This window comes from Danio rerio, chromosome 17 (genome assembly GCF_049306965.1).
Source record: "Danio rerio strain Tuebingen ecotype United States chromosome 17, GRCz12tu, whole genome shotgun sequence".
Lineage (NCBI taxonomy): Eukaryota > Metazoa > Chordata > Actinopteri > Cypriniformes > Danionidae > Danio > Danio rerio.
In genome coordinates this window covers 2,392,722-2,420,347 of record NC_133192.1, presented here as the reverse complement: position 1 = coordinate 2,420,347, position 27,626 = coordinate 2,392,722, and the positions used below count along the sequence as shown (strand labels likewise).

Sequence of the window (27,626 nt, the reverse complement as noted above, 5' to 3'; positions counted from 1 at the left end):
CATAATGTGATGTAATCCAAAAGTAGTCAGATTACATTAGCATGATGTAATCTAAATTTAATCGAAAAGTAGTCAGATTACATTAGCATTAATTAATCTAAATGTAATACAAAATTTGTCAAAATGAAGTTAGAATAAAGTAATCTAAATGTAATCCAAAGATTACATTAGCAAAGTAATCTAAATGTAATCAGAAAGTAGTCCAGTTGTCTTAGCTAAGTAACTTTAATGTAATCCAAAAGTACACAGATTACATAAGCATAAAGTAATGTAATCCAAAAGTAGTTAGATTACATTAACATGATGTAATCTAAATTAAATCCAAAAGCTGATATATTACATTAGCATTAAGTAATTGAAACGTAATAAGTTAGCATAAAGTAATTAAATATAATCCAAAAGTAGTCAGATTACATTAGCATAAAGTAATCTAAATGTAATCAAAGTAATCCGATTGTGTTAGCAAAGTAATCTAAAAGTAATCCAATAGTCAAATTACATTAGTATGATGTAATCTAAATGTAATCCAAAAAGGTAGACAGATAACATTAGCACAAAAGTAATGTGTTGTAATCCAAAAGGAGTCAGATTACATTAGCATGATGTAATCTAAATTTAATCGAAAAGTAGTCAGATTACATTAGCATTAATTAATCTAAATGTAATACAAAATTAGTCAAATTAAGTTAGAATAAAGTAATCTAAATGTAATCCAAAGATTACATTAGCAAAGTAATCTGAATGTAATCAGAAAGTAGTCCAGTTGTCTAAGCTAAGTAACTTTAACTTTAATGTAATCCAAAAGTACACAGATTACATAAGCATAAAGTAATGTAATCCAAAAGTAGTCAGATTACATTAGCAGGACATGATGTAAATGTAATAGAAAGTTGTCATATTATGCAAAAGTAATTAAACAAAACCCAAAAGATTATATTACTGACTACAATTCATAAGTAATAAAGATGGTGATGCATTAGTGAAAGTTTACCAGGGTAGAGCCAGTAGCAGGAGGTACAATTGGTCCACATTCGCCAGTTTGTCCTGTTCTCCTTGAAAAGATTTCAGGTTGTCAATCTGGAGAAGCAGAAGAAATAAAAAGTTAATGGGTGAACTAAATATTTATTTTAATGCACTAAAGGGCAGATAAACAATATATGTGACCATCTGATACATTAACCATTTCTAGTGGATGAAAAACAAAAATCATGCATCAAATTAGCATGATGTAATCTAAATATAATCAAAATGTAAACAAATTACATTAGCAAGAAGAAATCTAAATGTAATCAAAAAGTAGACCTTACATTAGCATAAAGTAATCTAAATGCAATCCAAAAGTAGACAATACATTAGCATAAAGTAATCTATATGTAATCCAAAAGAAGACAATACATTAGCATAAAGTCATCTATATGTAATCCAAAAGTAGACAATACATTAGCATAAAGTAATCTATATGTAATCCAAAAGTAGACAATATACATTAGCATTATCTAAATGTAATCCAAAAGTAGTCAGATTACATTAGCATTAAGTAATCTAAATATAATCAGAAAGTAATCTGATTGTGTTAGCAAAGTAATCTAAATGTAATACAAAAGTTGTCAGATTAAATTCGCAAAATGTAATCCAAAAGTATTATCCAGATTACATTAACATAAAGTGGTCTAAATGCAAACCAAAAGTAGGCAGATTACATTACTTAATGCTAATGCAATCTAAAAGTAGTTCGATTACATTAGCATGATGTAATCTAAATGTAATCCAAAAGCTGTCATAATACATTAGCATAAAGCAATTACATTAAACATTTCTTGTGGACGAAAACAGAAATCGTGCATCATATTATATTGTTAAGTAAATTGTAAAGCACCTCGTGTTTTTCTGGAAGCAGTTTCAGAAGCTGTTTCAAGGACTCGACGTCAAACTTTGAACAATCTCCTTTCTGCACCATCGCCACAAAATCTTCATTTGAGCTGTTTTGGAAACAGTATAATCATCTTAAATATCATAACCACAAACAAAACACACACACAGACAGAGACAGACAGACAGACAGACAGACACAGTAACACACACAGTAACACACACAGTAACACACACACACACACACACACAGACACACACACAGACAGACACACAGACACACACACACCAAGTCCAAAACTTCCGCTCTCACCATCGAAACTGCTTCAGGAAGATGTTCAGGTTCAGATTCTTCTTGGGGTCAATAAAAGAAATCTGAAACAGATGATACAATGTTTAATTTCATTCATTTTTCCTCTTCAAACAATTATATACAATTGTTTAAATACAATTATTTACATTGTATTTAGGACATCTAGTTATTTCAATAATTTAAGGCTATAAAGATATTTATTTAAATTGGATAGTCTAGTGACATCTAGGTAAACAATCAATCAGTCAATCAATAAATGCACACACATAGATCCCTGCATACATACACTCGCACACACAGCTATGTTTACACAGGTACGTACATAGGTACATGTATGTGTATATATTTGTGTGTGTGTGTGTGTGTGTGTATGTATTGGTGTGTGTGTGTCTGTGTGTGTGTGTTTATGTGAGAAAAACACAGTGGTGTGAAAAAGCATGTCACTTCACTGATTTCCTATTTTTTTGCATGTCACACTTTAATGTTTCAGATTATCATTCATTCAACGAATAAGAGAAACAACAACTGAGATCTACCAGTCTGGAAAAGTTGATGTAATTTCTACAGCTTTAAGGCTGCAGAGAACCACAGAGAATTATGAGGGCCTTACCAGGAGTGACCAAAATGACCCCAAGAGCATAGCAGCAACTCATCCAAAAGGTCATTAAAGACCCACTTTAGGTGAGTGTTCATGACACCTCCATAAGAAACTGGAAAATATGTTTGCATTGCAGAGTTCCAAGATGAAAATCTCTTCTGAGCAAAAATAACAAAGGCTCCTCCACTTGATGATCTCTAAGGCTATTGGGAAGATACTCTGTGGACTGACAAGACAAATCCTTTTGGAATGCGTGTGTCCCATTATGTGTGTCATAATGGTAACACTGCATTTCAGAGAAGGAAGATCATACACAGTAAAATATAGCGGTGGTAGTGGGATGATCTAGGGCTGTTTTGCTGCTTCAGGTCCTGGCAGACTTGCTGTAATAAAAGGAATCTTGAATTCTGCTGTGCACCCATATATCTTGAAGGAGAACGTCCAGCCATCTGTTAGTGACCTCAAGCTGAAGCAAACTTGTATTCTGCAGCAGGACAATGATCCAAAGCACACCAATAAGTCTTCTTCTGCATGGCAGTAGATAAGGGAGTGGCCTAGTCAAAGTCCTGACCTGAATCCAATTGAGATGCTCTGGCATGTCCTTATGTTGGTAAAACTTGTGGCTGAATCATAATAATTGAAATATGAGTGGTCTAGAAATTCTTGTACAGCACTGTAATGCTGCATTCACACTAGATGCGGAAGAAGCGTCAAATCGTGAGTGATTTACATGTTTAGTCAATGCAAAGATGGAAATAGACATACTGCGGTGCGATACACGTGAATGAGGTGGCGGGATTGATGCAATTCGCGTAAAGCATCGCGAGTTGAGTGTTTTGCAAGATTGTTGCCCTTAATACGCATATTGTGTGTTTTGTGCGAATCAATCGAGTTTGAAAATCAGGGGTCTGTTCTTCATACGTGGATTACTCAGTTAGCTGGATTTGGAAATTGACGATTTGACACGATCCAGGATCGTTTCGTTCTTCAAAGCTGATCCGAGAGTTGTTGTTATAGCAACAGTTCTGCTAGCTCAAACCTGATCGGAAGCAGGTTCAATTCATATAAAGATAATAGAGAAAGTATGTACCGAATTCTGATATTTTTTTACAATAGTAGTTATATACACTTGGGAAAAGAGTAAATATTTTTAATATATATATATATATATATATATATATATATATATATATATATATATATATATATATATATATATAGTTATATAAGTTATATAGTTATATAAGTTATAGTTATTAATAAAATAAATATTAATAAAACTTATGCAATCTGCACCCCCAAAATGATTGTACAAAGACTGCCACCTGGTGGTGCAAAGAGAAAACATTGATATGAACTTTTTAGATCGCTTTAGTACATTTGTGTAGAATAGAAATGCAGAATATGTGACTTTCTAAAAAAAGCAATAATACATTTATACAGTCATAAACATGTTTTGATAGTTAATATGCCAGTGATTATGCTTAACAAAAGTTGCAGAAGTCTTTACCAATATCAAAATGCTTTTGTAAACATCCAGTTATTCTATACAGCGATAAAAAAAACGGCTATTATAATAAAGAAAATCTTTTCTAAATGTAGAACTAAATGCATGATGAATACTCTTGACACATGAAAGAGTAAAGCCTGCAGCTCAAAACATATGTGGAAGGTTATTGCGTGTCATATTTAACAAACCGTTTACTGCTAATTTGATGTAATTTTGCTCACATGGATAATTGAATATTAATCAGATGATGTCATTACGCAGCTGTGCCGTCAGCCAATCGCTGCATTGCTGATCATGATTTCGAGGATGGATAGATCTGTCCTTCACAACACACGCAGCGATCTCAGATCAGTTCATCCAGACATTCTAATCTGATTCGCGAACTTGTTTGAAGAACCAAATTAGCGAGAGATCAGTTATCAAGATTAAAAGATCCAAGATCTGCCAAATCATCTTAGATCATTTAAGCGAGGTACGAAGAACGGACCCCTGAACTTCAGTGGACATTCGCACCACATTAACCAATCAGGAGCTTGCTCTTGTGGAGGCGTGATTATGACATAGCACCTGTTGTTGGTGTCCCATGGGAAAATCCTCCTGCCTACACCGGCAACAGTTCATCAAACTGGGCTGGGCTGAGTCAGAAGCAACGGTGAAAGCCCCCGTCATCCAGATTAAGTTTCTGAACGAGTTGATGAACTAAGAGCTGGGTGCACCTCTGAAAGGATCTAGTGGACGGCTCCAAACAAATCAACTCTGTTTTTCAGTCTTCATAAAGCACATAAACACAGTTATGCTCTTAATAAAATCCATATTAGCCATTTAGCAATGTAGCTACAGTCACCAGGCAGACAGAAGCCCTGCTAATGACACAAATCCACATCTGTTGTGAAGTAAATTTGACACACGAATGAAGCGGAATTGACGCATGAATGAAGTGGGTAAACTCAAAATGTTGATGCATCTATTTACGCTCAAATAGTGCGATTTATCAGCGCGTTCCGCATTTGGTGTGAACACAGCATAACAGACTCAAATGCAACTCACTGAAAAAGCTTGATGGCAGATGTTGCTGCTAACAGTGGCCCAACTGGTTACTAAGTTTAGGGGTCAAACACTTTTTCACATAGGGTTTGGTTTTCCCTTAATAATAAAAACCTTAATTACCTGAATCACTGCGTCATCTGTTTACTTGCGTTATCTTTGACTAATATTTAAATTTATTTGATGATCTGAACCATTAAAGTGCGACAAAGATGCAAACACTTTCACACCACTGTACATACAAACACCTCTCTTCAAGCATGACTTGTTTCACCCAGTTATATTATAGTTAACTAAATGTGTAATGGTGCACCTCTTTGGGTTCCTTCTTGAGTGGTGCGGCTGGACTCTTGTCTTTGGGTTCAGACACGGGCAGACAGAAGAGCTGCTCGATGCTGCTGTAGTTCGGCTCCAGAGGAGACTCGCTCGGGACCGATGCCCACATTGACGGACCATCTATACACAACACACAACACACACACACACACTTAAAATCTACTCGTATTTTGGCTCCTTTTTTCTTTATTAATCAGTCAACTAGGCGATTCATTCATTCAGACCTGCTTAATTTCAGAATATTAAATACTCAAAACTGAGTGTGTACTTGAGGACATTTGGTCTTTAAAACATTAACCCTTGTGCACTGTTCAAATTTACTACATTCCCATTGTGTTGCTTTTCGCCCCATAGACTACCAATTATTGCAGTTTCTGGAAGAAATAAAGTGGGAAGATAGCAGGAGATGGGTGTGAAATACGGGAGACTCCTTGGAAAAATGGGAGTGTTGACAGGTGGGAACGCACTCAAATGTTAGCAGAAAATGGACATTTTAAAATTTTCAGTGTTGATTGGTACCAAACCCACTTTACTCCATGGACTTCTTGCCGCATGAAACCCCTCGCCCTGTCATTGCAGTATGTTCGACTGTCTGAACTCTCACCAGTAACCGCTCTGGAATTGAGCTTCTGCCAGTTGAGTTTCTTCATCCTGAGTGTTGGGTAAGGTCCGCTTCTCACAGGAGCACTGGAGTAATGACCGACCGGGTGAAACCTCTGGGCCACGATTACATCACCCATACCAGGAGGAGGAAGAGGAGGCGGAGCTCCCATACCAGGCAGAGGAGGAGGAGGCGGAGCTCCAAATGCTGGAGGTGGAGCTCCCATACCAGGCAGAGGAGGAGGAGGAGGAGGTGGAGCTCCAAATCCTAGAAGGAGAGGAGGAGGTGGAGCTGTTAAACACTAGCCTAGATTGCCGTCTGCCATTATAAACAAGCCTAGAGCACTGTCTGCTGTTATAAACTAGCCTAGACCGCCATCTGCTGTTATAAACTAGCCTTGTGTTAAACTCTAGCCTAGAGCAACATCTGCTGTCATAAACTAACCTAGAACGCCATCTGCTGTATAAAACAGCCTAGAGCGCCATCTGCTGTTCAAAACTATCCTAGAGCGTCGACTGCTGTTATAAACTAGCCCTAGAGCGCCATCTGCTATTATAAACTAGCCTAGTGTTAAACTCTAGGTTAGTTTATGACAGCAGATGTTGCTCTAGGCTAGAGTTTAACACTGGGCTAGTTTATAACAGCAGTAGACGCTCTAGGATGGTTTTGAACAGCAGATGGCGCTCTAGGCTAGTTTATACAGCAGATGGTGCTCTAGGTTAGTTTATGACAGCAGATGTTGCTAAAGGCTAGAGTTTAACACTAGGCTAGTTTATAACAGCAGTAGACGCTCTAGGATGGTTTTGAACAGCAGATAGCGCTCTAGGCTAGTTTATACAGCAGATGGTGCTCTAGGTTAGTTTATGACAGCAGATGTTGCTCTAGGCTAGAGTGCCATCTGCTGTCCAAAACTATCCTAGAGCGCCATCTGCTGTTAAACACTAGCCAAAACTAGTCTCGAACCTAGAGGTAGAGCTTAAAATCATGGAAAAAAAGGAGGAGCTCCCATACCAGGCAGTGGAGGAGGAGGCGGTGCTCCAAATCCTGGAAGAGGAGGTGGAGGAGGCGGAGCACCAAATCCAGGGAAAGATTGAGCTCCAAATCCAGGGAGAGGAGGTGGAGGAGGCGGAGCTCCAAATACCGAGAGAGGAGGTGGAGGAGGTGGAGCTCCAAATCCCGAGAGAGGAGGTGGAGGAGGTGGAGCTCCAAATCCGGGGAGAGGAGGTGGAGGAGGTGGAGCTCCAAATCCTGTTAAAGGAGGAGCAGCTCCCAATCCAGGTAGAGGAGGTGGAGGTGGTGGTGGTGCAGACATACCCGCTCCTGGTAAAAGTGGTGGTGGTGGTGGAAGTCCATTTCCTGTTTTATGAGGCACTGCTGAGGGAGAAGGAGGACTCCTGCTTGAAAGAGAAGGAGGAGGAGTAGAGGTGGTGTTTGTGGAGGTGCGGGGTGGTTCTTTTTTGGCTGATCCACAAGAACACACCAGTTTCTCATCTTTGGCCTCAGTCTGAATGGCTTGATTCTTTCTTTTGAGCTGAAAATTGTCGACCTCATAAGAGCCTTTAGAGGATTCCTTAGCAAAGACCAGACGCTGCAGGATCTTCTCACACGAATCCATCTCAGCTGAACATAAACACAAGTAAACAAATGAACAATTAGGTATGCAATTAAATAGATATGTAAAAAAGTCCAGCTAAACAAAAACAGGCAAAAGCTAAACTAGCCTAGAGCGCCATCTGCAGCTCGATTAACCTAGAGCTCCATCTGCTGTTAAAAACTAACCTAGAGCTCTATCTGCTGTTTAAAACTCTTAGAGCACCGTCTGCTCTTTAAAAACTAGCCTAGAGCGCCATCTGCTGTTTAAAACTAGCCTAGAGCGCCGTCTGCTGTTTAAAACTAGCCTAGAACACTGTCTGCTGTTTAAAACTAGCCTAGAACACTGTCTGCTGTTTAAAACTAGCCTAGAACACTGTCTGCTGTTTAAAACTAGCATAGAGCGCCATCTGTTGTTCAAAACTAGCCTAGAGTGCCATCTGTTGTTCAAAACTAGCCTAGAGCTCGTCTGCTGTTTAAAACTAGCCTAGAACACTGTCTGCTGTTTAAAACTAGCATAGAGCGCCATCTGTTGTTCAAAACTAGCCTAGAGTGCCATCTGTTGTTCAAAACTAGCCCAGAGCTCGTCTGCTGTTTAAAACTAGCCTAGAAAACAGTCTGCTGTTTAAAACTAGCATAGAGCTCCATCTGTTCAAAAGTAGCCTAAAGGACCGTCTGCTGTTCAAAACTAGCCTAGAGCGCCATCGGTTCAAATGTAGCCTAGAGAACAGTCTGCTGTTTAAAACTAGCATAGAGCTCCATCTGTTCAAAAGTAGCCTAAAGGACCATCTGCTGTTCAAAACTAGCTTAGAGCAACATTTTCTGTTTAAAACTAGCCTAGAGCGCCATCAGCTGTTAAACACTAGGCTAGAACACCATCTGCTGTTCAATACTAGCTTAGCCTAGAGCGCCGTCTGCTGTTTAAAACTAGCCTAGTGTGCCATCTACTGTTAAAAACTAGCCTAGAGCGCAATCTGCTGTTAAAAACTAGCCTAGAGCGCAATCTGCTGTTAAAAACTAGCCTAGAGCGCCATCTGCAGCTTAATTAGCTTAGAGCTCCATCTGCTTTTAAAACTAACCTAGAGCACCGTTTACTGTTATAAATTAGCCTAGAGCGCCATCTACTGTTATAAATTAGCCTAGAGCGCCATCTACTGTTATAAACTAGCCTAGAGCTCCATCTACTGTTATAAACTAGCCTAGAGCGCCATCGACTGTTATAAATTAACCTAGAGCACCATCTATTATGAACTAGCCTAGAGCACCATCTACTGTTATAAATTAGCCTAGATCGCCATCTACTGTTATAAACTAGCCTAGATCGCCACCTACTGTTATAAACTAGCCTAGAGCGCCATCTACTGTTATAAATTAGCCAAGAGCGCTATCTACTGTTATAAACTAGCCTAGAGCGCCATCTACTGTTATAAACTAGCCTAGAGCGCCATCGACTGTTATAAATTAGCCTAGATCACCATCTACTGTTATAAACTAGCCTAGATTGCCACCTACTGTTATAAACTAGCCTAGAGCGCCATCTACTGTTATAAACTAGCCTAGAGCGCCATCTACTGTTATAAACTAGCCTAGATCGCTATCTACTATTATAAACTAGCCTAGATCGCCATCTGCTGTTATAAATTAGCCTAGAGCGCCATCTACTGTTATAAACTAGCCTAGAGCGCTGTCTGCTGTTCAAAACTAGCCTAAAGCACAGTCTATCGTTAAAAACAAGCACTGTCTGTTGTTAAAAACTAGCCTAAATGACCCTCTACTGTTAGAAACTAATCTCAGAATCAATTTAAGACAAAATGATTAAAGAAATAATAATAATAATAGTAATAATAATAAAAAATAATAATAATAGCAATGTATTCTGAAAAACTAAAGAATCAATTTCTTGATGTATTCAATGAAAGAACTCAATAAAAAAGGTTACTTCTGAATATTTTAACCATTTACATGACAAGCAGGCTAAAATACATGTCTGACGTTGTGAGGGACTAGCAGGTAATAAAGTGAACTCACAGTTCTGAGCGATCAGGATGGCTCTGTTCGTGAGCGACTCCAGCGCCTGCCAGATATCAGCTCTTTCTGGACCCAGGAGCAGCAGCGCCTGCAGGACTGACAACAACTGCAGAGACGAGGGAAAACTGCTCACCTGCACACAAACAGCAACATCAGTCAGACAACGCCACTACAAAAACTGCCCATATCACTCCCTCCAGGTCTTTTGTGTTTACCTTATTAAATAGTGCGGTAAAGACCTCCTGATGGTTACTCATGTCAATTCCTCCATAAAGCCTCAGCAGCTCGTCCTCATCCTCAGCCATGGCCTCTTCAAACGCCTCACACTGGATGATCAAGTCTTCATCATCCTCTTCTCTAAAACACACACACACTTTAGCTCTGTGTTTACTCATTCAGTGTGCATTTGCTTTTAAAGAGCCCATACTATGTGAATATTCACTAAGTGAAGTGAAATATCCAGCTTAAATCTGTTAGTGTACAGTGTTTAAAACTGTTTGTTCATCTATAAAAGAGTCGACTCATAGTGCTTCAAACGAGTTACCTTGATAACGAGTCATTAGGTGTTTCGACGGTCTAACGAAACCAAGTTATTCACGTGCACTTGCAAACCCGGGAGATTTGAAACCTGCGGCCCCACCCTCTAACACAGACCCCCCCCCCCCACCCCCCCCCCCCCCACACACACACACACATACTTATTGAGTATCTACCCAAAGATAAAACCTCAGCATGAGCCTAGCCTTAAAGCAGTTGGAAACTACTGGAAACTTCTGGAAACTACATGCTACAAAGAATACTTCGTTTGTTAAAGGAAGGATCACTAAAGACTACTGATCGGACATGTCAGGACATGGATCAGTTTCTTCCTCCATTTCTCAAGTGTAAGTGCGTGCGATTAAAGTTGTTGCCTCGTTTACTCGAGCTTGCAAATGTATTTAATTGTGTACTGCATCAGGTTAACTCGCTATATTCTCATATCGCGTGCAAAGCCACGTTAAAAACCTGACGTGTGCCGCTTTGTTTACGTTCCCGTGTGGGAGGGCAATGTGTGTGCGTGTGTGTGTGCGTGCGTTGTCGTCCGGAGGAGGGTTATGTGTGTGTGTGCGTGTGTGCGCGTTGTCGTCTGTAGGAGGGTTGTGTTTGTCTGTGTGTGTGTGTATGTGGACGCGTGCGCAAGGACGAGGGCAATATGTGTGTGTGTGTGTGTGTGTGTGTGTGTGAAAAGAGCAGAGTGAAACAAGCTAGGAGATCTCCTTGCCAGTTCTTGGGAGTTTTTGCTCAATAAAATACTCAGTCGTCTGTATTTTCAAGTCCATCGTCTGTGTTTACATTCATCCACTGGCAGCTAAACTCCACGCCTACACTATCGAGCGTGTATGAACTGTGACTACTTCTATTTTGTTGATAAGCTGCTGGGCATTTCACTCTGTCTGTCGCATAAGGCAGTTAGTGTCGGCCAATCGCAGCAGGCTGTCATCGGTCCAATCAGCGCAGATTAGCTTCGTGCTAAGGAGGGGATTGGGACGATTCATATGGGAGTCGCTGGGATAATTAAAATAAATAAATGCAGATTATAAGAGCATGAAAGTGTTTTTTGACCTTGCATGCATATTAGACTGTTGTTGGAGACCCTTACAACCAAAATATGACCCTATTCCATGTATAATATGGGCTCTTTAAGCCATGTGTGCTGTTGGGGACATTTTCATTCACTTAGAGTCTTAATTTGGCCACAACTTTCTCTGTTATTCAGCAAATGGAATGATTTTTCTGACAAATCTTATCTTGACACATATTTTGGGAAAATGCGTAGAAAATTTGCCAAACTTCAGCAATATACTCTGTGCAAATTGACTCACCTTTGGTTATGTTGAGGGCTGTTTTTGCCCCATTGACTTCCATATAAAACACATTTTATTGTAAAGTTATGACAGCATATGATCATGCATTCCTGATTGTTGCTGGTTTTCTCTGTTGGAAAGAGGTAAAGTGTGTAATTTTTACTGTTAATCATAAGTTGCAGTGCAAAAAAGCTTAATTTCTGCCTTCTATATGGAGTACAGTGTGTGTGATTGAGTGAGTGAGTGAGTGAGTGAGTGAGAGAGTGAGAGACCTTTGTGCAATCAAAATAATCCCATCAACTCTAAGAACACAGCAAGTGTATTTCTACACACACACACACACACACACACACACACACACACACACACACACACACACACACACACACACACACACACACACACACACACACACACACACACACACACACACACACACACACACACACACACACACACACACACACACACACCTGCTGTTTTACTTCACTAAACTCCATATAAAAGCCTAAAAACTCTTTAGCACAGGCCTAATCTAAAGGGTTAATGCTGCCAACTGATAATCAACATTAAAAATAACACAGACTGTCCCTCTTCCCAACAGGGAAAACCAGCGACAATCATGAATGCATGATCATATGCTGTCATGGCTTTGCAATTAACAAATGTGATTATAATGGAAATCAAAAACAAACACCAACATAACCAAAAGGTAGTATATTTTAAAAGTACACAAGGGTTAAAGCAGTCCTTTGAGCAAGTCCATGTACAATTTATAGAATTCCTGGACACACTTTATTTTGATGGTCCGTTTGTTGAATTACATTGCATTGCATCTACATGTCAACTAATTCTCATTAGATTATAAGTAGACTGTTAGGTTGGGGTTAGTGAAGTTGGCATGTACTTGCAAAGTTTCTTATAGTCAGTTAAATGTCTGTTGAAGGAGCAGTATCAACAGATATAAAGCAGACAGTCTAGTAATACTCAAAAGGACCATCAAAATAAAGTAACCGAATTCGCCATCACCACTCATGAATGTTTGAATTTACATGCCCAAAGTTACTATAGAAATGCATGTTGCATGCCCTTTATTGGCATCGCTGCACATGCGCATTGGTTGAAACGTCCTTTTATTCTTATTCATTTTACTGTAAAGAATATACAATAAAAAGGGTTTATTTTAATTGCATTTTCAATAGGAAACTGATTTTTAGTGACAGTTTTATTTTTTTATTGAAGGGAGACAGCTGGAGAGCCACATATTTTTGGTCAAAGAGCCACAGGTTCCCTACCCTGCTTTAGAATCAAGCTTGCCACAAACTAAAACCATATTACAAGTGTAGCAGTAAACATACTGTATATACCTACTGTGTTAGGTGTCAAATGACCCATTTATTATAAACTCAAAATAAGCCAAAATAATATTTTATTTACTTATCAATGCACACCTATTTACTGTTTTACATGCTATTGTCAGTATATAGTGGGCAGCATACTATGCACTACACAGTATACAAGTATTTTATATTATAATGTGATCATGCATACCCTAAGATATATGTATGTATAAGAATAAGGGTTGTGTCCTAAATAGCATAAATATTCGACACTACTCTGAATTTTATTACAAAATTTTTACAACAATTGGGAAAATGAAGAAAAGTGGATGTGTAAACTGAATTTGACAGATTAACACTATCATGTTTTAATAAAGCTCATTACAGACTAAAAGCCTTTGAGAAATGTAATATTTCCCATATATTTCTGCTGTGCTGATTGTCTGGCCTATGCATTTTAAATTAGAATTAAAAGTTTTGTTTACTTCTTTCTAAATGTAGATATTTTCTTATAAAAGTAAACATTTGCTTCTTTTTTAATTTTATATTCACACTATTGTTGCCAATAATAAACACTGAGTTTTTTTTTATTTACATAAAATTTGTTATACTAGTAAATAAGTGTGTGTGTATTATGTACGTGTATGCATATGTGTATACGTGCATAAGTATGCATGTTCGTTTGTGTGTGTGCACGTGCATGCATGTATGTATGCATGTGTGTATGCTTGTGCATGTGTCTGTGTGTGCGTGTGTGTGTGTGTCTGCATCAGTTTGTATATTTGCGCATGTATGCATGTGTGTGTACATGCATGCGTATATGTATGTTTATGTGTGTATATACACATGTATGCATATATGCGTGTGTGTATGCATACATGTAAATATCTCTGTGTGTGTTTGTGTGTGTGTGTGTGTGTGTGTATGTATGCATATAGGTATGTGTACATGCATGCATATGTGTGTGTGTGTGTGTACGTATGCATATAGGTATGTGTACATGCATGCATATGTGTGTGTGAGTGTATGTATGCATATAGGTATGTGTACATGCATGCATGCGTGCGTGCGTGCGTGCGTGCGTGTGTGTGTGTGTGTGTGTGTATATATATATATATATATATGCATATTTGCGTGCGTATGCATACATGCAAGTATCTGTGTGTGTGTGTGCACGCATGTATGCATATAGGTATGTGTACATGCATGCATATGTATCTGTGAGTGTATATATGCATGCATATCTGCGTGTATGAATACATGTATGTATGTATACATGTATGTATTTATGCATGTGTGTGTATGCATGCATACATGCATGTATGTATGTTTCTGTGTGTGTGTATAGCCATGTATGCATATATACGTGTATGTGTGCATGCATATATGTATGTGTGTATATGCATATATGCAAGTATGCATGCTTACATGTGCGTGTGTGTGCATGAATCTCTGTGCGTTTATAAGAATACTAGCAGGCTTATTTGTTACCATTAAACTTTTCCTCTGCCTTTTGTTTTGTTAGTGAATTTTCCTTTAATCTTACATCTCATTGGTGTTTGATTACCTACAGTTTTAAATACCCACAAAGCTTTTTTTAAGTGTTGATTTCTGCCAAACTGCATGGAAACCAAAGCAGGATCCCTAAAGCTGGATCAAAACACATCCGTGTGTCAAAACCATGCATGTCTCCCTAAATGACAAACCAGTGTCTTTAGCATAGCTTTTTAACCACCCCAAAACATCAGCAGATTGAATTAATTAAATGAAGCTCACCTTAACTTTGGCAGTAGTTGCAGCAGCTGTAATCCTGGAGGACAAAAAGAAATATAACAGCCATGAATAAAGCATAAACAATGCTGGAAAACCCTACTGCTGTGTGTTTGAACGTTCAGAGTTTGTGCTGAGCAGGAGGCGTGTCCAAGTCTGATAACCAGGTGAACACAATTAACACTTGATCACTTCAGTCTGCAAGTGCACACTAAACATACTACTCACACTAATACTGCAGTCTGCAACCAACCTGCTTCAAATACACCATGCAACAAAAATGTTTTATTTTTTTTTATTTATTATGTGTTCAGAATGCAATTTAGACATTACTTTTCATAGACAGAAAAACTCAATTAGATGACAGCAATGTAGTATACTACTGTCTGATGCATGCATTTTTCATACTATTTTTAATAAACAACAGGCACCATTTAAGATTTCACAAGTCCATAAAAATAAAAAATAAATGATAAAAAATAAAATGATAAAAAATAAGAAACTTTTTACAAGATTTTTGTAATTGTTTTCACAGCAAAACACAAGAATTTAATCGTAAATTTTGAGAAAAGACACATTTTTTTCAGTCTAGGCTGCAAATATATACATATATATATATATATATATATATATATACATATATATATATATATATATATATATATATATATATATATATATATATATATATATATATATATATACACATACATATATATACATACATACATATATATATATATACATACATACATATATATATATATATATATATATATATATATATATATATATATATATATTTATATATATATATATATATATATATATATATATATATATATATACATATTCAGTTGAGGGCACAATTATTCACCCTCAACATTTTTATTCAAACATTTCTCAAATGATGTTGAACAGATTCAGGAATTTTCACAGTATTTCCTCTAATATTTTTTTCTTCTGGAGAAAGGCTTATTTGTTTTATTTCAGCTAGAATAAAAGCAGTTTTAATTGTTTTAAACTATGTTAAGGTCAATATTATTCGCCCCCTTAAGCAATGTTTGTTTTGGATAGTCTCCAGAACAAACCACTGTTATACAATGACTTGCCTAATTACCCTAACTTCACCCTAATTAACCTAGTTAAGCTTTTAAATGTCACTTTAAGCTGAATACTAGTATACTGAAGAATATCTAGTCTAATATTAAGTGCTGTCATCATTGCAAAGATAAACAAACACAGTGTATGTTTAAAGCGTACCAATGAACTCCTTGCGCATCTTGTCTCTCTGCTGCAGGCCGTCGGCGCTGAAGATCAGGGCGTTTATGACACTCAGAAGAGTCACCATGTAAGGCACATTATCAGTGGACCGAAGCTCATTCATGATCACACTGAAGCGATACTGCTGCGTCTTCACACACTGACACACAAACACAACACACACACACTTTATAGTGGATTTTTTTCAGACACAACTTTAGAGCTAAGGCTAACATCAGTGATCTAAAACAGAATACAAATATGGTCATGTAATTTGTAACTGATTGATTGGCACAAAAGTAATCCAAATGTAATTCAAAATCAGATTACATTACCATAAATGTATAATCTAACATATCATATTACTGACTACACATTTTTGCCATGCAATTTGTAATCCAAATGTAATCCAAAAGTAGTCAGATTACAAATTAATGCAATCTTTAATTAGTAACTGATTGGTTAGCACAAAAGTAATCTAAATGTAATCCCAAAGTGGTCCAATTACATTACCATAAATGTATGATCTAAAAGATTATTTTGCTTACTACAAAATGTGTCATTCATTCATTTTCTTGTCAGCTTAGTCCCTTTATTATTAATCCGGGGTCGCCACAGCGGAATGAACTGCCAACTTAACCGGCAAGTTTATGCCCTTCCAGCCACAACCCATCTCTGGGAAACAAATTGTGTCATTTAATCTGTAATTAGTAATGGATTGTTTAGCACAAAAGTAATCTAAAAGTAATCCAAAATAAGAATAAATTACCATAAATATATAATCTAACAAAATATACTGGCTACACATTTTGTCATGCAATTTGTATTTACCAACTACTTGGTGAGCGCAAAATAATGTTAATGTAATCCAAAAATAGTTTGATTACATTTCCATAAATGGATCATCTAACATTATATTTTTATGACTAGAAATTTTGTCTTGTAACTTGTAACAGATATATAAGAATATATTCCAAAAGTAGCCATATTAAGCTACCATAAATGAATAATCAAAGAGATTATATTAATATACATTTTGTCATGCAATTTGTATTTAGTACCTGCCTGGTTACACAAAAAAAATCTAAATGTAATCCAAAAGTAGTCAGATTACATTACTTAAAATGTATAATCTAACAGTTTATATTACTGCCTATTAATTTTGTCCTGTAACTTGTAATCAGTAACTGCCTGCATAGCACAAAAGTAATCTAAATGTAATCCCAAAGTGGTCCAATTACATTACCATAAATGTATGATCTAAAAGACTATTTTGCTTACTACAAAATGTGTCATTCATTCATTCATTTTCTTGTCAGCTTAGTCCCTTTATTATTAATCCGGGGTCGCCACAGCGGAATGAACCGCCAACTTATCCGGCAAGTTTATGCCCTTCCAGCCACAACCCATCTCTGGGAAACAAATTGTGTCATTTAATCTGTAATTAGTAATGGATTGTTTAGCACAAAAGTAATCTAAAAGTAATCCAAAATAAGAATAAATTACCATAAATATATAATCTAACAAAATATACTGGCTACACATTTTGTCATGCAATTTGTATTTACCAACTACTTGGTGAGCGCAAAATAATGTTAATATAATTTAAAAATAGTTTGATTACATTTCCATAAATGCATCATCTAACATTATAATTTAATGACTCGAAATTTTGTCTTGTAACTTGTAACAGATATATAAGAATATATTCCAAAAGTAGCCATATTAAGTTACCATAAATAAATAATCAAAGAGATTATATTAATATACTTATATTATTTTGTCATGCAATTTGTATTCAGTACCTGCCTGGTTACACAAAAGAAAATCTAAATGTAATCCAAAAGTAGTCAGATTACATTACTTAAAATGTATAATCTAACAGTTTATATTACTGCCTATTAATTTTGTCCTGTAACTTGTAATCAGTAACTGCCTGGATAGCACAAAAGTAATCTAAATGTAATCCAGAAGTAGTCAGATTACATTACCATAAATGTATAATCTAAGATATTATATTATGACTACAAATTTGAACATGCAATTTGTAATTAGTAACTGTATACTTGTAATTTGTAATTAGTAACTGTATACTTGTAATTTGTAATTAGTAACTGTATACTATTAGTAACATTTTATAATTTAACAGATTATATTACAGACTACAAATTTTGCTATGTAATTAGTAACTGATTTGTTAGCACAAAAGTAATCTAAACGTTATCCAAAAGTAGTCAGATTACGTTACCATAAATGTATAATCTAAGCGATTATTCGTTCATTCATTTTCTTTTCGGATTAGTCCTTTCATTATTCTGGGGTCGCCACAGCGGAATGAACCGCCAACTTATCCAGCATATATTTTACACAGCAGATGCCCTTCCAGCTGCAACCCATCACTGGAAAACAACCATACACACTCATTCACACACATACACTATGGGCAATTTAGCTTACTCAATTCACCCTACACCGCATGTCTTTGGAATTTTGGGGGAAACCGGAGCACCCGGAGGAAACCCACGTGAACTCGGGGAGAACATGTAAACTCCACACAGAAATGCCAACTGACCCAGCCGAGGCTTGAACCAGCGACCTTCTTGCTGTGAGGAGACAGCATTACCTACTGCGCCACTGCGTCGCCCTCTAAGAGATAATATTAATATAAATTTTGCCATGTAATTTGTAGTCAGTAACTGCCTAGCTTGCACAAGAAAATCTAAATGTAATCCAAAAGTAGTCAGATTACGTTACTATGAATGTATAATCTAACAAATTATATCACTGATTACACATTTTGTCATGCAATTTTTGAGTAGCATTTACCTGGTTAGAACAAAGTAATCTAAATGTAATCCAAAAGTAGTCTGATTACATTACCATAAATTGATAACATGTGAAATTTCATGACTGATTACACTTTTTTGTCACTTAATATGTAATTAGTAATAGATTAGTTAGCACAAAAGTAATCTAAATGTAATCCAAAAGTATTCAGATTACCATAAATGTAAATATTACTGACAACAAATTTTGCCATGTAATTAGGAACTGCTTGGTTACCCCAAAAGTAATCTAAATGTAATTTAAAGCAGCCCAATTACATCACCATAAATTTATAATCTAAAGATTATTTTACTAACAACTAGTTTTGTCATTTAACATGTAATTAGTAAAGGATTGGTTAGCACAAAAGTAATCTAAATGTAATCCAAAACCAAATTACATTCCCATAAATTTGTAAACTAAAAAATCATATCACTGACTCACATTTTGTCATGCAATTTGTATTTAGCAACTGCTTGATGAGCACAAAAGTAATCTAAATGTAATCCAAAAGTAGTCCAATTTACATTACTTTAAATGTATGATCTAACAGTTTATAATACTGCCTATTCATTTTCTCATTTAACTTGTAATTAGTAACTGCTTAGTTAGCACAAAGTGATCTAAATGTAATCCAAAAGTAATCCAATTACATTACCATGAATGTATAATCTAATAAATTATATCACTGATTACACATTTTTGTCATGCAATTTTCGATTAGCATTTGCTTGGTTAGCACAAAAGTAATCTAAATGTAATCCAAAAGTAGTCAGATTATATATCATAAATGAGTAATATAAGTATTTTCATTACTGATTACAATTTTTGTCACTTAATATGTAATTAGTAATTGATTAGTTAGCACAAAAGTAATCTAAATGTAATCCTATAAGTATTCAGATTACCATAAATGTATACATTTTGCCATGTAATTAGCAACTGCTTGGTGAGAACAAAAGTAATATAATGTAATCCAAAAGTAATCAGACTACATTACCATAAATGTATAATCTAAAAAATTATTTCACTGACTTCACATTTTGTCATGCAATGTGTATTTAGCAACTGCTTGGTGAGAGTAAAAGTAATCTAAATGTAATCCAAAAGTAGCCCAACTAAGTTACAATAAAATTATAATAAAAGTCCTGCCATGTAATTAGTAATCAGCAACGGATTACACTTTATAAGTAGAGTTAAGGTCACACTTGCCTTGTAGTGCTCCAGGGCATCCAGAGCGAGTCTGTGTCCCTCAGAAGAGAACATGCTGAGGGCCGCCAGCAGCTCAAACACCTGCTTTTTCACCATAGTGTTGGACGTATCCAAAGCTGGAGGGAAAGGGAAAGGAAAAGTCCTGTTTTTAGCTTTCTCCTCCATCGCTTCAGCTTCCTCCTCCATGACTCTCCACTTCTGAAAGTGTTAGCAGCTATTTTTTGAGGGAACTACGTGAACTTTGCACTTCTGATGGTCAGAAAAAACAGTCCAAGCATGTGATAGGTGTGAAGATTGAGCAATGGAGATACTGTGAGCTCCTGCTTTGGAGGAATGTGTGTTTTCTGCATTTATCTGGATAGTTTGTACACAGATTTAAAGGGACAGTCAAACAACCAGAATTCTGTAACTACTAGAACTAGCATATGGGTCATTTTGTCTGTTCTCATATAAGGTGTCATATTGTAAAAGTAATCTAAATGTAATCCAAACATAGTCAGATTACATTTCCAAAAAATTTGGTTTTAAAATTATATTACTGACTACAATATAGAATGTAATCCAAAGGTATTCTGATTACGTAATTATAAATGTAAAATCTACAAGATTATTTAACTACAAATGTTGTCATGCAATTTTTAATTAGTAACTTATTAAATAGCACAAAAGTAATCTAAATATAATCCAAAAGTAGTCCAATTACACCATTACCATAAATGTATCATCTAAGAGATTATATTATGATTACAAATTGTATCATGCAATTTATAATTAGTAACTGACTAGTTAGCACAAAAGTAATCTAAAAGTAATTCAAATGTAATCAAATTAAATTACTTTATTTTAAATGTATAATCTAACAGTTTAAACTATTGCCTATTAATTTTGTCATGTAACTTGTAATTAATAACTGATTGGTATGTACAATAGTAATCTAACCAATAATATGTACAAAAGTAATCTAACTGTAATCCAAAAGTAGTTTGATTATGTTATCATAAATAAATAATAAAGAGATTTTATTACAGACTAAAAAATTGTTCACTTAATGTGTAATTAGCAATGGAATGGTTAGCAAAAAGTAATCTAAATGTAATCCAAAAGTAGTCAGATTACAAAACTTTAAATGTATAATCTAACAGTTTATATTAGTACCTATTAATTTTGCCATGTAACTTGTAATTAGTAACTGCTTGGTTAGCACAAAACTAATCTAAACGTAATCCAAATGTACTCAGATTACGTTACTATGCATTTTGTAATTTAACATTATATTACTGAATACAAATTTTTTTATGTCATTTTTAAATAGCAACTGCTTGGTTAGCACAAATGTAATCCAAATGTAGTCAGATTACATCACCATAAATGTATAATATAACAAATTACATTACTGGCTACACATTTTGTCATGTAATTTGTAATTAGCAACTACTTGGTTAGCACAAAGTAAATATAATCTAAAAGTAGTCTGATTATGTTACCAAAAATATATAATTTAACAAGTTATATTAATGACTACAAATTTTATCACTTAATATGTAATAAGCAATGGATTTGTTAGCACAAAAGTAATCTAAATTTAATCCAAATGTAGTTAGTTTACATTACCATACATTGTATAATCTAACAGATTAAATTACTGACTACAAATGTCATGCGATTTGTATTCAGCAATTGCTTGGTGAGCACAAGTAATCTAGATGTAATCCAAAAGTATTTAAATTGCGTTACCATTAATATATAATATAGCACATATTACTACCTACACATAATGTTATGCAATTCGTAATTAGCAACTGCTTTGTTAGCGCAACGTAATCCAAAGAAAATGTAATCCAAAAGTACTCCGATTATGGTACCATAAATATATAATCTAATAGATTTTATTACTGGCTATAAATTTTATCATACAATTTATAATTAGCAAATGACTGGTTAGCACAAAAGTAATCTGAATGTAATGCAAAAGTAGACCAATTAAATTACCATAAATGAATAATCAAGAGATTATATTACTACAAATTTTGTAATCAATAACTCATTGGAAAGCACAAAAGTAATCTAATTGTAATCCAAAAGTAGTCAGATTACCATAAATGTATAATCCAACAGTTTAGATTACTGCCTTTTAATTTTGCCATGTAACTTGTAATTAGTAACTGCTTGGTCAGCACAAAAGTAATCTAAATGTAATCTAAATGTAGTCAGATTACGTTACTATGCATTTTGTAATTTCGCAGATTATATTACTGACTACAAATATTTTTATGTCATTTGTAAATAGCAACTGGTTGGTTAGCACAAAGTAATCTAAATGTAGTCCAAAAGTAGTCAGATTATATTACCATGAATGTATAATTAAACAAAATATATTACTGGCTCACATTTGGTCAAGCAATTTGTAATTAGCAACTGCTTGGTGAGCACAAAAGTAATCTAAATGTAATCCAAAAGTAGTCTGATTATGTAACCCTAAATATATAATTTAAGAGATTTTATTACTGACTACAAATTTTGTCACTTAATATGTAATTAGCAATGGATTGGTTAGCACAAAAGTAATCTAAATGTGATCCACTAGTATTTAGATTACATTACCAAAATTTTTAAATCTGAAATTATATTACTGACTACAATACGGAATGTAACCCAAAAGTAATCGAAAAGATTACGTTACCGTAAATGTATTATCTATGAGATTGTATTACTACAAATGTTGTCATGCAATTTGTAATTAGTAACTGATTAGTTAGCACAAAAGTAATCTAAATGTAATCCAAAAGTAATCAGATTACATTACCATAAATGTGTCATATAAGGGATTACATTATAAATACATATTTTGTCATGCGATTTATAATTAGTAACTGACAGGTTAGCACAAAAGTAATCTAAATGTAATCCAAAACTATAGAAATGATTAATCTAAGAGGTTATATTACTTTAAATTTTGCAATCAGTAATGGATTGGTTAGCACAAAAGTAATCTAAATGTAATTCAAATGTAGTCAGATTACTTTACCATACATTTTATAATCTAAGATTATATTACTGACAACAATATAGAATGTAATCCAAAAGTATTCAGATTACGTTACCGTAAATATATAATCTACAAGATTATATAATAGGTTATATTACTGACTACAAATGTTGGCACTTAATGTGTAATTAGCAATGGATTGGTTAGCACAAAAGTAATCTTAATGTAATCCAAAAGTAGTCATATTAAATTAATTTAAATGTATAATCTAACAGTTTATATTACTGCTTATTAATTTTGTCATGTAACTTGTAAACAGTAACAAATTGCTTAGCACAAAAGTAATCTAAATGTAATCCAAATGTAGTCCAATTACATTACCATACATTTTATAATCTAACAGATTCAATTACTGACTACAAATTTTGTCATGCAATTTGTATTTAGCAATTATTTGGTGAGAACAAAAGTAATCTAAGTGTCATCTAAAAGTAGTCCAATCACCTTATCTGAATTACCTTAAATGTATAATGTAACAAATGATATATTACTAGCTACACATTTTGTCGTGCAATTTGTAATTAGCAACTGCTTGGTGAGCATGCAGTAAATGTAATCCAAAGTAAACGTAATCCAAAAAGTAATCTAATAAGAAAGCAACAAAGATTTAATGTAGTTATTTACGAAATCTTTCATAAGATAACCCTTGTTTTGTTTGTATAGTCTACATTAACAGAGAAATGGATAAAAATATATGAATTATTAAAAGGGGGTGTACTTATCCATGCTGAGCACTTTACATATGCTATTGTCAGGATAATGATATTGTACTGATATATATCGTAGCGGTGTGTGTATACCCTGCGACAGCTTGCGCACGTATCCCTCATTGTCCACGATGAAGTGAATGCCAGCAGATGAGTTCATGACGGCTCGAACACAGCTGACACAGGTAAGTTGCAGGAGAGCGTCTGCGATTCGAGAGCATCCGCGTCCTGACAGCCGGTCCAGAGCCTCCAGCAGCAGATCCAGACCCGACAGCTCCAGAAACTGCACCATCCAGGCCTCCTCGCTGCCCTCCAGACGCTTCCGCAGACCTGAGTAGTTCACCACAGAGGGCACCTGCCGAGAAGAGCTTCATTCTTTGATAAAAAGTACATAGTAGACACACAGAGCTGAAGTCTAAATTATTCTGTGAATTTTTTCTTTTCTTTTTCTAATATTTCTCAAATGATGTTGAACAGATTCAGGAATTGTTCACAGTATTTCCTATAATATTTTTTCTTCTGGAGAAAGTCTGATTTGTTTTATTAGGCTGGCTTGTGTAGCAAGCCAGACTATTGTTATCCTATTTTTCTTCTGAGACTAAAAATTAAACTCTATCTCCTCCTAGAGCTTTCAAGCTATGACCACCAAACTCACATCAGACCTCCAAACTGGTCTGACTCGGGTTGCTATATCTTTTCTGACTGACCCGACTTTTGGTTTTCCGAAAAACGTAACGGGACCGTCTGAAAAATCCCATTGACTTAAAATTGGACCAAACTTTGTGACCTCATAACTCTGCATCAGACTGTCCTACAGGCTTCTAACTGAGCTCATTTAACTCAGACTACCTAACTGCCAATAACTGATGAGCTTTTTACTTTCTGGCCACACCCTAGCAACCACTTTTGGGACCCTGGAAACTGTCCCATAGACTTCCACTGCAAAAGACTGTCGCACAGACTTCTAACTGGGCTCATTTAACTCAGACTACCAAACTACCAATAACTGATGAGCTTTTAACTTTCTAGCCACACCCCTAACAACCAGATACGGCACCCTAGCAACGGTCCCAAAGACTGCCATTATAGAGGTTCAGATTGATATCGTCATGCTGCAGTGTGATAGAGACATGGGTGTTGCTTTTAACTGTTCATACTGGCAAGAAGCTTTGATACATCATCAGTCTAAGCTGTCAATCCACTCCATAGCAACAAAACAGACTAACCTAGCAACGATATAACAGCAGCTATATCTCAGTATCAGAACATCGTAGAGAAGCGGGGGTTGGCTTGTTTGACTTATGCTAGCACACCATCCATCCATCCCTCCATCATCTATCTATCTATCTATCTATCTATCTATCTATCTATCTATCTATCTATCTATCTATCTATCTATCTATCTATCTATCTATCTATCTATCTATCTATCTATCTATCTATCTATCTATCTATCTATCTATCTTTTCATACTTTTTTAAAATTGTTTAAACTAAATAAACTATTACTATCAGGCTTTCACAAGCCAGCCTCAAAGTTTGTTCTCAAACTTTAAGAATCTAGTTTCGGCTAGAATAAAAGCAGCTTTTCATGTTAAGGTCAATATTATTAACCCCTTAAAGGGAAACGTCATCCTAAGCTAAATTTGAACAAAATGTGAAAAGACATCTAGAAAGACTGCAGATTGGAAAGACTTCAGATGGTTTGGAAGGTCTGTTTTATTGTTATGTAACAAAGTCTGCTATTGGAAAGCTCCAGACTCAGCTGGATTAATAGAGAGGCATGATACCTGCAGCAGGCGTATGCACAGCTCAGCGTCTGCATTCTCCAGGTTGGCCTCCTGAGGGCCGTCTGAGTCCTGAGACGAGCCTAGACGACCCCTCACCGCAGCCCATTTCTGCTGGGCTCCCTCTGCCTTCATCGACATCATGATGGAAACAGCCTGAGGAGGAGAGAAACACACACAATATGATACTGACATTGCGATATTTTGTTTTTCTGATATGAATATGGTTTGATGGATTGGATTTTCTGATAGATGTCTGCTCCAGAATGGAGTAACACATATCTCTTTTTATAATCTTATGATTATCAATAAAGTCAAATTTTTAGGGTGAACTTTAAACAGGGGTCACCAATGTCCATTCCATTTCCATGTCGTTTTTGTGCCCCGAAATGATATCTGTGGCCATGCAGCCCAGCCCTGCATTTGAGGAACTGAGTCACATTTGGTTTGGGTGGAGTGAATAATTTCCCACCACACACACTCATATTGAGCAACACATTAAAAAAATGCAGGAAGGTCAGAGTCTCTATCACAAACCCTCATTTAAAAGGGAAAAAAAGGAGAGTAAAGACATTCTTGAGTCCAGGTTTTGACTCCAGCAGGTCTGAACTGATCATTTCTCTCCTCTCTTCATGCAGGGTTAACATACGTCTGACAATCTGAGCTGTTTTTTTACCGTAAGATGATTTCGGTGCAGGTTTTGGCATGAGATGCTGAGTGATTCAGTTTCCTCAGCAAGAGTTTTCATGGAACAAATCCGGCTATAATTACACATCCTATAAAGAGCCTTTAATCATCACTAAAGTGAATAATTTGAGATATAGCATTAACACACCCATAAAGTACACACACAAGAGCCTCCAGCACACACACACACACACATAGAAATATAGACACACTGAGATATAAACACATATTTATAGCACTTTACAAAGATTTCAATAACAAATACTAAAAAGAATGTTTTACAAGCAAATATTACAACAGTACACGTTTAATTCAGTGTGTTTTTACTGACAATTTCTGAGTGAAAAATTTTCAGATACCAGTTTTTCTTATGTGTATGAGGTTCATTTTTATATTACATCCAAATATAAGCCTTTTGGGTTCATTTTTGGAGCTGTTCACATTTATTACACAATGCAGAATGTACAAAAATGCAAAAAAAAAAAATATATATATATATATATATTATAAATATTATATATATATATATATATATATATATATATATATATATATATATATATATATATATATATTTTTTTTTTTTATATATATATATATATTTTATATATATATATTTTTCTTCTTTATATATATAGGGCAGCATGGTGGCGCAGTTGGTAGCAAGTTCACCTTACAGCAAAAAGGTAGCTGGTTTAAGCCTTGGCTGGGTCAGTTGTCATTTCTGTGTGGAGTTTGCATGTTCTCCCCATGTTTGCGTGGAATTTATATTTTTTTAAATAAAAATGATGGAGAAATAAAAAATGATGAAGAACAGAGAACCAAGTCCAGGAGACTTGAACAAGCAGAAATCATCTTTATTAAGACGTGTTGGTTGATCTGCAGTCATACAGCGCCTTCAAGAAGTCCATGGCCATGTTTCCACTATCGCGCCTAAAGGGAGCACCCAGAGCTAACCCATGCCAACACTGACCCAGCCGAGGCTCGAAACAGCAACCTTCTAGCTTTGAGGTAACAGCACTTAATCATCAAATCATCATAGTATATTGATTTCTGAAGGGTCATGTGACACTGCAGTAACGATGCTGAAAATTCAACATTATGTGAAAAAAATAATCTGCTTGCTTGTATATAAATTTAAATGGATGTACAGTTGAAGTAAGAATTATTGGCCCCCTGAATTATTAGCCCCCCTGTTAATTTTTTCCCTAATTTCTGTTTAACGGAGAGATTTTTTTCAACACATTTCTAATAAT

The 27,626-nt window shown here is 35.5% G+C and overlaps 2 protein-coding genes and 1 long non-coding RNA gene across 3 annotated transcripts in view; all 3 read right to left on the bottom strand.

The window, feature by feature from the left end:
- The window catches only part of LOC141378492 (inverted formin-2-like), a 44,749-nt gene extending 29,754 nt beyond the window's left edge, over nucleotides 1–14,995 (bottom strand). Inside the window, exons 1-9 of the mRNA XM_073927995.1 lie at nucleotides 14,850–14,995; nucleotides 10,105–10,246; nucleotides 9,890–10,022; nucleotides 7,283–7,891; nucleotides 6,275–6,538; nucleotides 5,648–5,790; nucleotides 2,183–2,244; nucleotides 1,877–1,979; nucleotides 992–1,077 (exon numbers count right to left, since the gene is read on the bottom strand). Of these exons, the coding sequence (XP_073784096.1) occupies nucleotides 992–1,077; nucleotides 1,877–1,979; nucleotides 2,183–2,244; nucleotides 5,648–5,790; nucleotides 6,275–6,538; nucleotides 7,283–7,891; nucleotides 9,890–10,022; nucleotides 10,105–10,194 (1,490 nt within the window). The 5' untranslated portion in view covers nucleotides 10,195–10,246; nucleotides 14,850–14,995. The remainder of the gene's footprint in view (nucleotides 1–991; nucleotides 1,078–1,876; nucleotides 1,980–2,182; nucleotides 2,245–5,647; nucleotides 5,791–6,274; nucleotides 6,539–7,282; nucleotides 7,892–9,889; nucleotides 10,023–10,104; nucleotides 10,247–14,849) is intronic.
- Nucleotides 1–27,626, bottom strand: part of LOC141378500 (uncharacterized) — a 171,226-nt gene that overhangs the window by 125,425 nt on the left and 18,175 nt on the right. The window lies entirely within an intron of this gene.
- The window catches only part of inf2 (inverted formin 2), a 42,849-nt gene continuing 30,068 nt past the window's right edge, over nucleotides 14,846–27,626 (bottom strand). The window contains exons 2-6 of the mRNA XM_021467252.2: nucleotides 25,687–25,839; nucleotides 23,991–24,252; nucleotides 20,145–20,260; nucleotides 16,107–16,266; nucleotides 14,846–14,883 (exon numbers count right to left, since the gene is read on the bottom strand). Of these exons, the coding sequence (XP_021322927.1) occupies nucleotides 14,846–14,883; nucleotides 16,107–16,266; nucleotides 20,145–20,260; nucleotides 23,991–24,252; nucleotides 25,687–25,827 (717 nt within the window). The 5' untranslated portion in view covers nucleotides 25,828–25,839. The remainder of the gene's footprint in view (nucleotides 14,884–16,106; nucleotides 16,267–20,144; nucleotides 20,261–23,990; nucleotides 24,253–25,686; nucleotides 25,840–27,626) is intronic.